General features: G+C 41.5%; 1 protein-coding gene across 7 annotated transcripts in view; it reads left to right on the top strand.

Moving 5' to 3' along the window:
- Positions 1-4,412, top strand: part of MEIS2 (Meis homeobox 2) — a 199,936-nt gene extending 195,524 nt beyond the window's left edge. For 2 of the 7 annotated variants that reach the window (XM_090270387.1, XM_090270388.1), the window contains exons 11-13: positions 190-300; positions 646-741; positions 2,993-3,057. In XM_090270387.1, the coding sequence (XP_090126513.1) occupies positions 190-300; positions 646-704 (170 nt within the window). In that variant the 3' untranslated portion in view covers positions 705-741; positions 2,993-3,057. Of the gene's footprint in view, positions 1-189; positions 301-645; positions 742-2,992 lie in introns of all 7 variants that reach the window. The other 5 variants (XM_090270389.1, XM_090270390.1, XM_090270384.1 and 2 more) reach the window with 3 other exon arrangements.
- The last annotated feature ends 7,641 nt before the right edge of the window (positions 4,413-12,053 follow it).

Below are 12,053 nucleotides of genomic sequence, written 5' to 3'. Positions count from 1 at the left end.
AGAATGTTTACTAAAGCTACTCACTCACCCTAGCTCAATCATAGAAATACTCGTGTAGACCACACCCCCTTTTTAAAGCGCCAACTACATTGTTGCTGTAACGTTTCAGTGCTGCAGCGGGAACAATTGCTGATTGTTTGGTATATCTTTTCTTCTTTCTCCTCTGTGTCCTCGAATGACCACAATCAGGTTTTCTTCTTGATCCTTCAGTGAGCCAAGGAGCAGCATATAGTCCAGAAGGTCAGCCCATGGGGAGCTTTGTGTTGGATGGTCAGCAACACATGGGAATCCGGCCTGCAGGTAGGTTGGCGGGTTGCTCCTCTGGGCTTCCCTGGAAAGTGTCGCCTCCTCCACCAGCCTTCTTCATCCACTCCACTCTCCCGCTCTCGTGGTGGGTTTAACATCTGCCTGCTGCCTGCTCTGCCTGCTCTCTTTACCTTGGGTGGGGGGAAAAAATCCTCTTTTAAAAAGTAAAGAGTTAACAACAGTACCATTTTCTTTGCCCCCCCCACATCCTTTTTCTTTTTTTCTTTTTCCTTTTAAACCAAAGCAATAAGTGAGAAGGAATCTGAGTTTCCTCCTAGTTTTTCACCATCAATTATTGCTGATTTTCTGGCCTCTTCTTGGATTTTATCTCCTTTCTAGGACCTATGAGTGGAATGGGCATGAATATGGGCATGGATGGGCAATGGCACTACATGTAACCTTCACCATGTAAAGCGATCGCAAAGCCAGGGGGAAGTAAGTACAGTCGGGTGCGATCTGTCTTCACTATCACTGCAGGGACTTCATTTTATTTTTTATAATTTGCCCCCGTTTTATTTTTCCTTGCCCATAACTGCATGCCTTTCCAAACTAAGGACCTGTTTTTAAATATATATCACCATCTCCAAAGGCACAGATGACACTGTTACACACTTTTGATAAGGCCAACTGACAAGTCTGTGTGTGTTTTAAGCAAGGGGGAGCTGCCTCTTAGCCTATTTACTGAGGCCCCTTAGTGCACAAACACAGACATCAGGCAGATATTGGACATTTAAGAATAAAAATAACGTCTTGGGGGCACCAGTTGACTGAGAGAAATTAAGCAGGCTTCAATGAAGCGATAAAAAAAAAGGAAAAGTAGAACTGTCCTTTGAGTGACATAAATCTGTCAGGATACGATTGATGCCCAAATTATCTTATATGCAAAGATGAAATGCTGCAGTTCATTATGCCTAGTCTAGATATATGACAGCAGTGACACCATTGATTCTTCACTAGGGAGTCGGTGTGTTTTGATTATTTTTTACATGTGCCTACTGACTTTCGACATGAGACAGAAAGACAGGAAAGTCAGTCAATAAATTTAAAGGGAACGACATTTAGGAGCAACTGAATATGAAGGAATGGATTTTTCACTGAGGCTGAATGGCTGCAGTTGGATTAAGAAACCCATTAGACTTTAAAGCTTCAAGTGTTTTTGACATCTGAAAAAAATTCAGAGTCTGCCAACAAGATATATCCTTTGCTGAAGACACCAGAGCATAAAAAAATTCATATAACATTGAAACTTCCTTGCTTAATGAGGCTGAATATAACAACACGTACCTTGATTAAATCATTCTCTATATGTAAATAGAGGCCAACATTTTATATGAGATCTCAGGGGGTCACCATGGCACACCATTGATGAAGCCAATTTCCTCCTTTCTCCCTTTACTAATGCAGTCAAAAAAATGTAGAAAGCAATGTTCCCTAAAACAGCTATAGAGAAAACATTTGCTCAGCTTGGATAATTCTTAATATAGGCCATATAACTTCTAGCCTATTTAATTACATAACATATTTTATGCTTCATGACCAATTACATTAATAGCTTAATACAGAAGAATATTATCCTCTCTTGATTTGATTATGCAGCCACACAATATGGTATATTTGGTACTTAATTATCATCATCCATTGAGCAGGCTGCTGTGGTAGAATAAACAGAGAGCTGGGACTAGGCAGACTGTGTTATTGTCGTTAGATGGTTTTGCCACTTCTGTTAATAATGGACTGCGAATCTACTTAACAAAATGACTGCAACGTATAAGCCTTTAGATTACCAGCTTACAGTGTCAAAAACATCTGTTCAGCTTTTCAACTGTATGTACTAGAGGTTAAATAGAGGTGAATAAAGCTGTCCTTCTGGCTCTGGGGATGGGCAACAATTAATACATTAGAACCTTAATCCAATGAAGGTAACTAGCAAGAGACATCAGAATCCTTCAACTCCTGACTTCCCAACATTTTAACTCACAATTTCAAATCTTGTATATCTTGATTAAGGATTTCTAGATGCATTCTATTTTATTCCTAATATCAAGGCATTGTTTTGGGGGGGAATTTCAAGATATAAACTACTGGGCATGTCATATGACCTTACATTGACTTCTTACCTTTGACCTTTACAATCTCTTGGGTGCACTGCTATAAGAATGCTTCTAATTCAGAAAAGGAGCTTCGTTTTAAATATACACAAAAGCCCATCCCTTCAAAATGAATATGCCATAATGTTTTGTGTAATACATTTTTCATGAAGAAATATAGATATGGTGAGACGTCTATTTTATTTTACTCTCTATAATTTTTGTCCATATCTATAAATGCAACAAAGGAAAATAAATGATATATCAACAGTTAACTGATGAAACTTGACTTAGAATTTATATTCTTATTGCATTTATCAAAGAAATGTACTGAATACCATTTTGAAAAACAGTTCCACTTTATGACATTTAGTTGCATTAAATATTTAGTTCTGTTGTGTTGCATTATACTGCTGTGCGATGAAATTAAATGCAAACTACAATTTGAATGTCTGCAAACATTGGCAAGAATCTGCAGCTAAATTTAGATATAAGATTTGCAGTGTCTGTTGTTTTTTTTTTTTCTTTTCATCTTTGATGGGTAGAGTATAAAAATGTTTAGGAATTTGACCTGCTTTCTTCTCCCTCTCTCTTTTCAGGTTTGCAGAGCATGCCAGGGGACTACATTTCTCAGGGTGGTCCTATGGGAATGAGTATGGCACAGCCAAGTTACACTCCTCCCCAAATGACCCCACACCCTACTCAGTTAAGACATGGACCCCCAATGCATTCATATTTGCCAAGCCATCCCCACCACCCCGCCATGATGATGCACGGAGGACCCCCTACCCACCCTGGAATGACTGTGTCAGCGCAGAGTCCCACAATGTTAAATTCTGTAGATCCCAACGTTGGCGGACAGGTTATGGACATTCATGCCCAATAGGATAAGCGAACTCAAGGAAAAAGGAAACACACGCAAAAACTATTTTAAGACTTTCTGAACTTTGACCAGATGTTGACACTTAATATGAAATTCCAGACAGCTGTGATTATTTTTTACTTTTGTCATTTTTCATCAAGCAACAGAGGACCAATGAGACAAGAACACAAATGTGAAGTCATGGGCTCACTGAGACAATTCTGTCCATGCAAAGATCCTCTGGAAAAAGACTCCGAGAGTTATAACTACTGTAGTATAAACATAGGAACTAAGTTAAACTTGTACATTTCTGTTGATCACTCCGTTATGTTGCCTCAAATAGTTTTAGAAGAGAAAAATAAATATATCCTTGTTTTCCACACTATGTGTGTTGTTCCCAAAAGAATGACTGTTTTGGTTCATCAGTGAATTCACTATCCAAGAGAGACTGTGGTATATTTTAAACCTGTTGGGCCAATGAGAAAAGAACCACGCTGGAGACCAGGTTGAACGTGTGGCTGAACCTCATCCCCTGACTCCAGCTTCAAGAATGTGTTTTCATGCCCGGCCTTTTTTCCTCCATAAATGTGTCCTTTAGTTTCAAACAGATCTTTATAGTTTGTGCTTCATAAGCCAATTCTTATTATTTGGGGGGACTCTTCTTCAAAGAGCTTGCCAATGAAGATTTAAAGACAAAGCAGGAGCTTCTTCCAGGAGTTCTAAGCCTTGGCTGTGGACAAAACAATCTTAAGTTGGGCAGCTTTCCTCAACACAGAAAAGTGAATGGTCGTAGCACCACAACTAGGACTTTATCAGAAACTCAAGGCTTGGGGGATAAAAAAGGAGCAAGAGAATACTGTAACAAACTTCGTACAGAGTTCAGTCTATTAATTGTTTCATGTTAGATATTCTATGTGTTTACCTCAATTGAAAAAAAGAAAAGAATGTTTTTGCTAGTATCAGATCTGCTGTGGAATTGGTATTGTATGTCCATGAATTCTTCTTTTCTCAGCACGTGTTCCTCACTAGAAGAAAATGCTGTTACCTTTAAGCTTTGTCAAATTTACATTAAAATACTTGTATGAGGACTGTGACGTTATGTTAAAAAAAAAAAGGTGTTAAGTCACAAAATGCGGTAATAAATATTTCATTTTTGATTTTTTGTTAGGCTTTTGTGTTTTTCATAGTTTTAAGGCAAGGATGTACAATGCCTACTATATATGGTGTTCAAAGCAGGTTATGGTTTTACCCCCAGAAGTTGAATATATTTAAAACTGAACTCACCAAAATTTTTTAAGGTAACAATTGGTAGCTTTTATGTGTATATCTGGCCTGCAAATTCTCTCAACAGAAAACTTCTAAAGGTATGAAATTCTGTGTGTGTCTATGAGCCAGGTTGAAGGATCACCTTCAATGTGTCTGGCCTCCGTTTTAAATGCATGATGTTGAAAAAACACTTTTAGACAAAGCTTCTTATGTTCCTCTTCTGCCAGAATAAAGGGCTTTTGCAGGGTTAATTTTACATAATAAGAAATAACTAACGTCTGTGCTCAAAGATAATTCATCTGCCTGTGTTTTTTCTGTCTTACTTACTAAAATACTGTTGAATATGTAAATTAAAATTTACATATAGATGTTCATAGCCGAGTAAACAACTTCTATAGAGTTTGAAATCCTGAGTTAAAAAGAATACTTAATCACTGATATTTAATATATATTATATTATGATGTCTTTTTATTTCAGACACCTCCATGTGCAGGCACGTTAGTATGATTTGGTGACTTAAGTTTTTTTCTAAAACAACAACACAGGCAACCCAATGTTTTTTCAAAATCTCATACAACATTCCTGGAAACCTGTGTCATTAGCTGGCTGATACTGCACAAACAATGCCTGCCAAAGTGTACAAAGTGAAAAAAAAAGTGTGAGGTATTTGCATGCCCCCTCAATTTTTCAAATAAATGTGCTATCCTGGAATTTTTGTAACACCTAAATTAGGAACCCTATGTTTAGAAGAGATAACATAGACTCTAGGTAGTTGTGTGATGTCAACTTGATAGGGAAATATTTCACTGTCTCAGAAATCCAAGTCTGTATCTTCTTTAGGATTCCTACTTCTTCCCATTGGAGAAGACATTAATAGAAGTTGTATACAAAGGAACAAGGAAATAAATTTCTATTTTGTGTTGCTTCAGTTAGGTAGAATTTTTATATGTGCTGTTGTTTAAACATAGAAATAACATTTCTGATATAAACTAACTGATAATGAGGAAACTCTGTGCGACTTGGAAAAGAGAGAGCTTCCGTCTCATTTTTGTTATTTGCATACTTCCACTTTAAATGTTTTTAGGTAAATTTTGACATGTTCTCCATTATAAATTAACTCTTGCATCAGCTAAACGTTTTTTTTTTTTTTTTTTTGATAAAGTTTTTCTTCCTTTCTTTTCAGTAAAGTAAATGCAGAAGGATTCACTTGCTGATTGGCCCATGTTTAGGAAGTGTTTCATGCAATTATTAATAAGCTGTTTCATCAAAGTTTAGATCTCAGAGGTCTCCACCTTTGGTTTTAATGAATAAATGATCTCAGGTGTAGTTTCTTCAACAAACCCAATCCTATCATGTTACCCCTTTTAAATATTTGGAGATGAATAATAATTGTAGTAATATTTGTTTGCATTTTTTGCCCTCCCCCACACACGTGCCAAGGCTGAGAGGTGGTAGAGTTGTCCAATTTGTATAATGCTTTTTTTATACTACCTCGGAAAGCACTTGCTCCTATCTCGGGTTTACTATTTAGTATAAAGAGTTCCGATTTGGGTATATTTAAGAAAGACTCAGCTGTCAAAAGCAAAGAAACTGGGAATGGTGTTTTGACAACCATATAGTGTTAAAGGAAATACTGTAGTCTGAATAAAATTGCTTATGTTCTCCAAAACAAGAGTAATATAAAAACACTTTTTATTTATATGGAAAAGCAAAAGCAGAAATAAATTCCAAAGGTTTCCCTTTCTTTAAGAAATTCTGAGAGAATTGCAGTTGCCATCTGTTAGGGGTTTGGAATTGAGCAGGAAGCCACGTTCTAAGGGAAAAGGCAAAAGACCAGGAAAATCTGTGTCTTCCATCCACCCTGTCTCCCCCGACTACTCCCCATTCTCCCCAGCTCACCCTGGGTGGATTTGCCCAGTAGAGTCCAACAGTACCCTCCCGGCCTCCTCGCCCCTCCCGCCCCCATGGGCCTGTTAACCCGGAGCAGATTTGGGAAGGGAAATGTGGCTAATATCTCTAGCAGCTGTCAGAGAAGGGACCTTCCTTCAAAGGGACGGGACAGGGATCCTCCACAAGTTCCCCATTAGTCTTGCAGGCCGGCAATTTGATAAGGAGCCCGGACCTCCGCTGCAAGCTGCCACTGTGTTAGAAAAGCCAGTGTCCGGGTGTCTGGATGTGCCCAGGGGCCCTTGCTCTGCAGTCCACCTGGCAGGGTTGCTGCGGACGTGCGTCCCGGAGCCTGCGGAGGGCAGGGGCGTGCAGGTTTCCCCCCTCCGAGCCCGCCGCCCTGCCCTCACCTGGCCTCCCCTTAGAGTGTGTGTGTGAGACTGAGGTCGCCCGACGCGCCTCAGATTGATGGGGGTGGGAAAGCGGGGCCACTCAGGGCGTCGCGCGCGGTCGTCGGGGCCCGCTGGGAGGAAGCTGCGGCGCAGGGGACACGCGGCTCTGATGGGAGAGGCCGGTCAGAATGTGATGAGAATGGAGACCGTCGGGGCAGTGTTTGAAGGGAGGTTTTAATATTAATAGTTTCGGTGTAGAGACAGAAGGGAGATTGCGTCTACGGCTCCTGGGGGCAGACTCTGGGTGACAGCGATGATGGATGATCCAGCAGAGCCCCGCAGCTCCTCCCCTCCGGCCCCAACAGTGTCAAAGCTACTTTAGTTGAAGCTTTAGAAATAAAATAAATAAACAGCATCACCCCCCCCCTTACTCTTAATACACCTCCACACCGCACTCCCCGCTTTCCAGCATCGATTTATGGATCATTATGAATCAATTACTGTTCTCAATACTTTCCCATTGGCTTAAATAAAACAGTCAAAAGAGGAAAACGTGGGGTTCGGTGGGGACCTTTTTTTTTCTCCCTGGCAGGAACAATTGCAAAATCCATTATCTCACAATCTGAGGCGCTGGTTAAGAGGTGAAGAGAAAGGAAGGGGGTCGCCCAGTAAACAACTGGGTGGAACGCTGGGCAGGGGCCCCTCGCCCAGCTGCTGTCTTTGTTCAGTTGGATTTGGTTTTTCTGTTTGTTTGTTTGTTTGTTTGTTTGTTTGTTTGTTTTGAGCGAGGGACCCGCGTGAGAATGAGATGCCCACAGATTTTGTACCCTGTTATTGAAGCCTTTGGGAGAAGCCTATGGGAATGGGCGTCTCGGCGAACGCCAGACGCTGGCGGTGGGGAGGCCGCACGTGGGGAGAGGCGTGGAGCAGCGGGTCCCGTCTGGAGCGCGGGTTTGCACTTGGTTGGGAGCAACTGTGCGAGGGTCTGCTGTGGAGAAGGGGGATCCTCCCTCCCGCGACACCCTCCTCGCTCCCCGTCGTTGGCTGTTTTTGTGGCTGGAACTGGTTTGGATCTGGGGCCGGCCGCCCCCACTCGCCCCCACCCCCACCTCGGCCGCCTCAGGCTTTTCTTCCCTCTCCTGCCCCTTCCGCAGCGGTGCTCGAGGTTTTCTAGGTGTTTCTATGACTACATTGTGTGTGTGGGAGGGTCAGCTGTGGGGGTTGCCCGCGAGAGGGCCGTTCCTGGGCGATCATTTATCAATGTCACCCACATAATGATTCTCTCTGCAGCCTCCTATTGATGAGGATAATTACATTAGCTCAGAGTGACTGATCAATGAAAAACCACCACACAAAAACTTCTTTACTCCTCTATAATACCAAAAACCGATACAGAAATAACATAGAAAGCCTGATTTTTCTTTCCTTTCCCTATCCACCAATGGATTCTGCTCCCCCCACCACCCAAAGGACGTGGGAGTAAAGTAAGAAAATAGACCCAGGTTTGTTTCCTTTCAAGGAAGATGCAATTTTGCCCGTGAATGCATTTTCTTAAATGTGTTGGCTTCATTCCTTCTTTGGTAAAGAATATCAACGGATTGGCTAATGTGAGTTGCTTTTACACTGGTCTGTGGTTTTCCGTTCTTTTTCTTTCTTTCTTCTCCTTTGGGTATTTTTTTTTCCTGAAAATTAAAAAAAAAGACAATTCTTTTATAAATAGCAGGAAAGAGAAATTAAGTCCCCTCTTTCTTTTTATCTTTCTCTTTTTTCCTTTCTTTATTTTATTTTTTTGGTGAAGTGTTTGCCTAAGTCGAGTTCTCTTGTGTCTTTAACACTTCCTAAAGTATGCAATTAAAGATGTGATGTTGCATGGGTGTAAAGGGTGGATCCATAATGCCGCAACACAATATGCTCTATTATCGCCTGAAAGTTCGCTGCTAAATTACGATTTCGCTTTCTCTAGACCTCAAAAATCAATATTTTCGCAATTAAAGAGAATTTTAATGCTTTACTTGTGAGTTGTTAAAGGCACTGTAAATTTTATTGTACTGCTTCTTGGCTTCGGAATAGATGCAGGGGACCGGTTGGTTCTCATGGTCTTTTCCTCTCCCAGGAACATCAGTGTGTCACATCAAATGCAAACAACAAAGGTAAGGGGGGTTCCTAGAGGGACGGAGCAAAGGGTGGGGAGCCCGCCAGGCAGCCCTCCCGTGCCAGAGGCCATTTCACCTCTCTGAAAGTGTGTCCCACCTCCTGCAAGTGACAGAACTCTTCGTTTTACTCTAATATTTCTCCAAGAGGAGCAGTTCCACTCCCATGTACTCTGTGATAGTCAGAAAAGAAGCTGTGTTTGGGGAGCCTTCTAAACTATTCCCAGCCCTATACCCCCCCCCAACACACAAATTTCTCCTTATTTTGCCAAAATTTAACTCCTACCTGGTTCTTTCACAAATTCTGCCATATTTTATGTGTTCTGGCCTCCATGTCAGCTCTCATTCCCCACCCTCAAGAGCACTCACTGTTTACAGATGTTTTCTCCTTCCACACATTCCACCTAGTAAAAGTTCCCGCAGAGAATTAACTGGGGTGTGTTAATAGCCCAGGTCTGCTACTGCTCTCTCCTGCAAACTCGAAGTCTGGTAAGGTGGAGAATGGCACTGAACTAATATTGGAGAGCCGCTCCAGGCCCGAAGAAGCCCAAAGACTTGAGAATTCTGGGCCCAGGGACTTGGTGGGAAGCAGAGTAGTGAAACTTTCATAGTGTAAGGCAGAGAAGAGAATAAGAACAAGAGGCTAGAATAGAACCTAATAAGAGAAGAATGTGGCTAGGCAGGGGGGAAAGCAAGCTTTTGGGACCTCACCTCTTTGTAATTTAAAAAGAATAATGAAGGGGAATTGAATAAGACTTGCTGTTAATTTTTTTATATCCTATGTCTGTTTAAGAACAAGTCCTCAGAGATGCCAGGAAGAGTCTGAGTTTCCAAATGGAATTACACATTCACAAAGTTCCTTTGCAGGTCCCTCTTCAGCTAATTTGCTGGGAATGAGAAGACCAGGGAGAGGGCTATGTGTGTGGTGTATCAAGGGCTTAAGTAAGAGTCTGATGGGAAACCTACATATAATGAGGCTGCTGTTATAAGCTGAATGAGAGGGGTCATAGACAAAAAGCCACTACACCACAAGGCACTTTAAAGTAACTCTCACCTATCTGCCTTTCTTTTTCACTCCAGCCACACTATCAAATATTATACATAGGTGGGGAAAATTTCTAGTTCATCATCTTTTGTCTGTAGACCCACCAGATTGATCTCCCTTCCCTTAGAGTTCTGACATGTAAGCCTAGACCATGGCCGTTTTATCAAGTGAGTGGGGCTTTGTTAATGTATTTGTACTTTTCTGCTTTCAGTCTAAGTTTCTCACTTTGGAGGAAGGAGGGGTGCAAGAAAGGAGGGGGAGGGGAGCTTAACACAAAGACTAGTTCTCACCAAGCAGGTTTCAAAATAGGAACTTAATGGGAAGGAAAAGGAAAGAGTGGGGAAAAAAAAATAAAGGGGGGTGAGAATTGTTTATCACAACAGGTTTTCTTCTCTGGAAGAGAGGTAATTCTGTGAATATTTTTCCCTTTGGGGATTCTGTTTTCTTCATATTGAAACATTTTCAATTTTTAATCCTTGAGCAGACAAAACCTCAATATAAATATGACATGGGCCACTGGCAAAAACACGAACTTAAACTCTGCTGAGAGAGGAGGGGGTGTGGGGAGGAGAGAGAGCCCTTTCTGATTAATAACTAGCAGGGTAATGTTGAGGGCTTTTTCTGCCCGATTGCCTTTTTGAATTAGAGCCGATTTCTTCACACTTCAATAGTGCCTGTCTCCTTTAAAATGACTGGCAGATTTGTTTCTCTTTTTTTCTCTCCCCAAGACTTAATGATGTAAATTTTCTAATTAGTTAAATCATATTGCTTGAAGGCCTAATATTTGTCGTGTAAGAAATGATCATCCTGATCTGGACCTCTTGAAATATTCTGAGAAATAACAATTGGCTTTTAGGTTGAGGGCTGAGAGAGGATGAAGCTCTATTACGGGCAGCCGTTTAGAGGAGAGAAGGCGCAGACTCCAGCAACATGTTAAATTAATAGTTGAAGTTGAGCCGGGCTCACACCCCAAGTCCGCTTTTATTTTTCAATCAGCTAAGATTTAATTGGCAGCCCTCAGGCCTGGAGATCTGATATTTTCTCATTAGTTTCTCATCACTAATCTTGAGTGTTAGATTGGCTTAAAGGTTGTCAACATTTGACCAATTTTATTTTAAGGGGAAAAAAAATCACTGTGTTATGGCTCCGGGATGTGAGATCTGCAAATAAATCCTGCTTGGATCAGCGGAACTAACAGGCGAAAAAAATGTTGACTATTCATCGTCGCATTTAATAAGTTGCATTAATGTATATTTCAAGGCTAAGAAAAAGGATTATACATGTGCTGCATACATGCAGATGAAAAGAGGTTGATGGGAAGCGGGGTGACTATAAGCAAGGTGAGTAGGTAAAGTGAGATGTAGGTATATTTCGAAGGGAGGGTAAATAACCCAGGTGGAATCGCTGTTGAGGATTTAAGAGCTACAATCCCCCCTCCCCTTCCGTTTGCAGCTGCGTGAAACTGCAAAGCCTGTCTTGCAGCTCTGAGCGACTTGGCTGTCTTGTCCAGAGATAACATCAGAGCGCCCCCTGCTGGCCAGTTGAGCAGAATGCTGCGGGTCAGCCCCCCGCGAAGCAAATCGTGCTTTTTTGTGCTCCCTACCCGGCCCCCCATTCACAGACTCCTTCCACTGCTCCTACCACGGTTCTGCAGCAAAACCCCGCGGCGGGGGAAAGGCATGTCAAGGCTGAACATTTAAATGAGTAAATGATAAAAATAATAAAATATGAAGGAACCCCCCACTTTCACTTGGCCTCGGGGGAATAAACTATCATATGACTAGGAAAGGGACACATTTGCTTTTTCTAAACCTCTTAATTCTTTAAGTTTTTGCTATGGGTTGTTTGTTTCTGCCAAACTGTAGATCCTGAATTCAAAGAAATGTTTTTAATAGAAGCTGTAAAAGAATTTTTTTTCAAAATGGATATCTCATGGGGAAGGAGGCCAATACAACACAATGTATTGCAGCCTCGCAAAATTAAACTCCATGGGAACTAGCACGATCTCAGTCAAGTCCCCAAGAATCACTTTCGGAATTCACACAGTTCCTTGTCTT

This window comes from Furipterus horrens, unplaced genomic scaffold (genome assembly GCF_987537825.1).
Source record: "Furipterus horrens unplaced genomic scaffold, mFurHor1.1.pri manual_scaffold_3, whole genome shotgun sequence".
NCBI classification, from domain to species: domain Eukaryota; kingdom Metazoa; phylum Chordata; class Mammalia; order Chiroptera; family Furipteridae; genus Furipterus; species Furipterus horrens.
Note: the sequence above shows the minus strand (reverse complement) of the source record. Positions and strands in the feature narration are given on the sequence as shown.